At 40.3% G+C, this 2,370-nt stretch overlaps 1 protein-coding gene across 1 annotated transcript; it reads right to left on the minus strand.

Annotated features, from left to right (window-relative positions):
• Nucleotides 1–648: 648 nt before the first annotated feature.
• Nucleotides 649–2,153, minus strand: LOC103958458. The gene is made up of 2 exons (XM_048565241.1): nucleotides 1,092–2,153; nucleotides 649–984 (listed from the first exon to the last, which is right to left on the minus strand). The coding sequence occupies exons 1-2, from the start codon at nucleotides 2,151–2,153 to the stop codon at nucleotides 649–651; spliced, it is 1,398 nt and encodes a 465-aa protein (XP_048421198.1).
• Nucleotides 2,154–2,370: the final 217 nt, after the last annotated feature.

Consider the following 2,370-nt stretch of genomic DNA (forward strand, 5'->3'; position numbering starts at 1 on the left):
GAGCAAGTTTCTTTATCATTATGGTTCTGTCTACAATTTGTTTCCCGCGATTGTATTCAGGAAGCAAATCTTTTGGCACAATTTATACTTTGGCTTTTTATTTTCGCATTTGGATTTTGGATAGAACTTTCTAAGGGGCGAGGGGTGGCTGGTTTAGATCTGTTGTATTTATATTCTCTGTTCTCTCCTTGTCCATTCCTTCTGGTTATTTATGCAAAATTGGCAGGGACGAAGCTATTAAATCAAGAATATAAACAAAATTGGTACTCTGACATGAAATTACAAACGAAACAAAGTCTAGTTGGTCATCCTTCTACTTACAATATATGGTGAAAATGTGCGAACACACACACACACACACACACACACACACATCGCTGATAATGGAAGCTATGAACCAATATTAATTCCAAACTCATGAGGACAACATTGACACAAAATTTTCAGCACTGAAAATAAACCCAAGCAATTAAAGTGACATACAAAATCGCTCGGATAAATCTTCTTTTCGTGACTTATTTCTTGATTTGTGTCATTTCCTTGATTTTATTGGAAATTAACAAACTACATGCAAAAAAAAAATCACAAAAAAAAAAAAAAAAAAGACGAAGAACAATAAAAAGTTCTGTTGCAGTAAGTGGAATATCATCAAAGCTTTTCTTCTGTGGACTCGAACTTGAAATCGAAGGTATTCACACCATTATAAACTCCATCGTCTATGTTGCTGGTAATTATTTCCCCACTCGTACGAGTGTCGCGCTGGGTGTAAGAGAAGGGAACATCGCATGAAGCCTCAGCTGCTACAAACCTCACCTTTACCATAGTCATTGCTGGCACAACATACTTATACAAAGCATCCTTTACACTACTTGTGACGGTCTCAGTTTCTCCAAATTGGACTGCTCCAGTAAATCCAATGGTCAACTTTTTACCATCTGCAATTACCGGAACTTCAGTGTGGGTGCTGCTCTTGAGGCCACACAACTTCAAAATCGACGAGACACTGGATCGGAGTAATTCCAAGTACAGTTCCTAGTTTCTATATAGGAAAACTTCAATTCCATAGGGTAAGATTCATTAGAATGGTTAACGAGTTCACCCATGGCTAAATTGACAACGTTTTGGTTGTAAATCCTTGCACGGTCGAGGTGGAGAGTAATATTACTGATATCTCTCCTCAGGGGGAAAACCTCTTCCACCTCCAAGTATGCCTCTTTGTCGATAGTGGAGACGTTTGCATTGAGACCGCTTGTAATTGTGCTGGTGGTAAATCTCTTGCAAAACTTCTTGTTCTGCATGTTGTGGAGAGCAATGGCACTGTCGCCTACTTTGATGGGCCAAAACAATGTGTGGGAATCGTCGTTGGTAGAGTCATCTGAGTCGGCGCATATCCAGTCATCCTCGGTGAGCCTCCAGAATTTTCCTGAGGAATCGGATTTTATGCGAACGGTGCCATCGGCATTGGTGAAGACCTCGTTTCCTGCTAATGGATCTTCAATGTCAGTGGATTCGAACTGCAGCAAACGTGGGTGTTGGTCGATCAGGCGGGCACCGAGGTAGTGACCATTACCACCCTTAAACGCCACATGCTTGGGAAGTATCTTGACTAGCACCAACGATTCCCAGTCAATGACTATGAACACATCCATAAACCTCTGGCTAGGAGATTCCCCATACGTGTACATGAAACCCCAGTATTTTTCATTCGGATCGTTTTGTACCAAGGCCACGTACTTTCCATTGTGGGCATGGCGGAATCGGAGTACTATAGAATTCGTACTTCTGGAATCATCAACTGGGAGGCCATCATCATCTGCGTAGACAGGCTCGAACAAGGTACATGAGAACTTGGATTTGTCTTCCTCTGGTTCATCAGCACCAGCAACAATCTGAGTATAACCACAAGCAGGCATCACCCAGTATTTATTGTTGTAGCAGCATCTAATGTGTACTAGTCCCTCATTCCCAATACTCTTTGCCTTCTCCACTTCAAATTTTGTGTGTTCGCTCCCTGCTTCCTCTCCTGTAAAATTAATATACCTTGCAGTTGGCATGACTCGCATCAGATTCTCATCTGCATCTATAGTATTGAATCGTAAGTATTTGTTGTTGTAGTTCGACTTGAGCACCACAAACTTCGGCAATGTTGTCATTTTAATTCTCTCCTCACGAGGTTGTGGTGGTCAAGTCGATCTCAATCTCCCACACCTCATCTTTAACTTAAGCACGAGAATTTATCAAATATAGTAAAAAATTAACTCTTAATTTCAAAAATGTCAATTTTTATAAAAAGTTTCATAAATATTCAAAATCTCACCTAAATAGACACAAGTACCCTCAATTTATATGAATAACTAATTGTTAGACTTA

Source organism: the organism of the source record quoted next, unplaced genomic scaffold (assembly GCF_019419815.1).
Source record: "Pyrus x bretschneideri cultivar Hongxiangsu unplaced genomic scaffold, Pyrus_bretschneideri_v1 Contig4, whole genome shotgun sequence".
Taxonomy (NCBI): Eukaryota; Viridiplantae; Streptophyta; class Magnoliopsida; order Rosales; family Rosaceae; genus Pyrus; species Pyrus x bretschneideri.

Bases quoted from the DNA above. Each gene is read 5' to 3' on its own strand.
- LOC103958458 (XM_048565241.1), bottom strand. From the start codon at position 2,153: ATGACAACATTGCCGAAGTTTGTGGTGCTCAAGTCGAACTACAACAAC. The intron at 985-1,091 runs GTTAACCATTCT...TCGATTTTGAAG, and splicing joins ATTTAGCCATGGGTGAACTC to TTGTGTGGCCTCAAGAGCAG.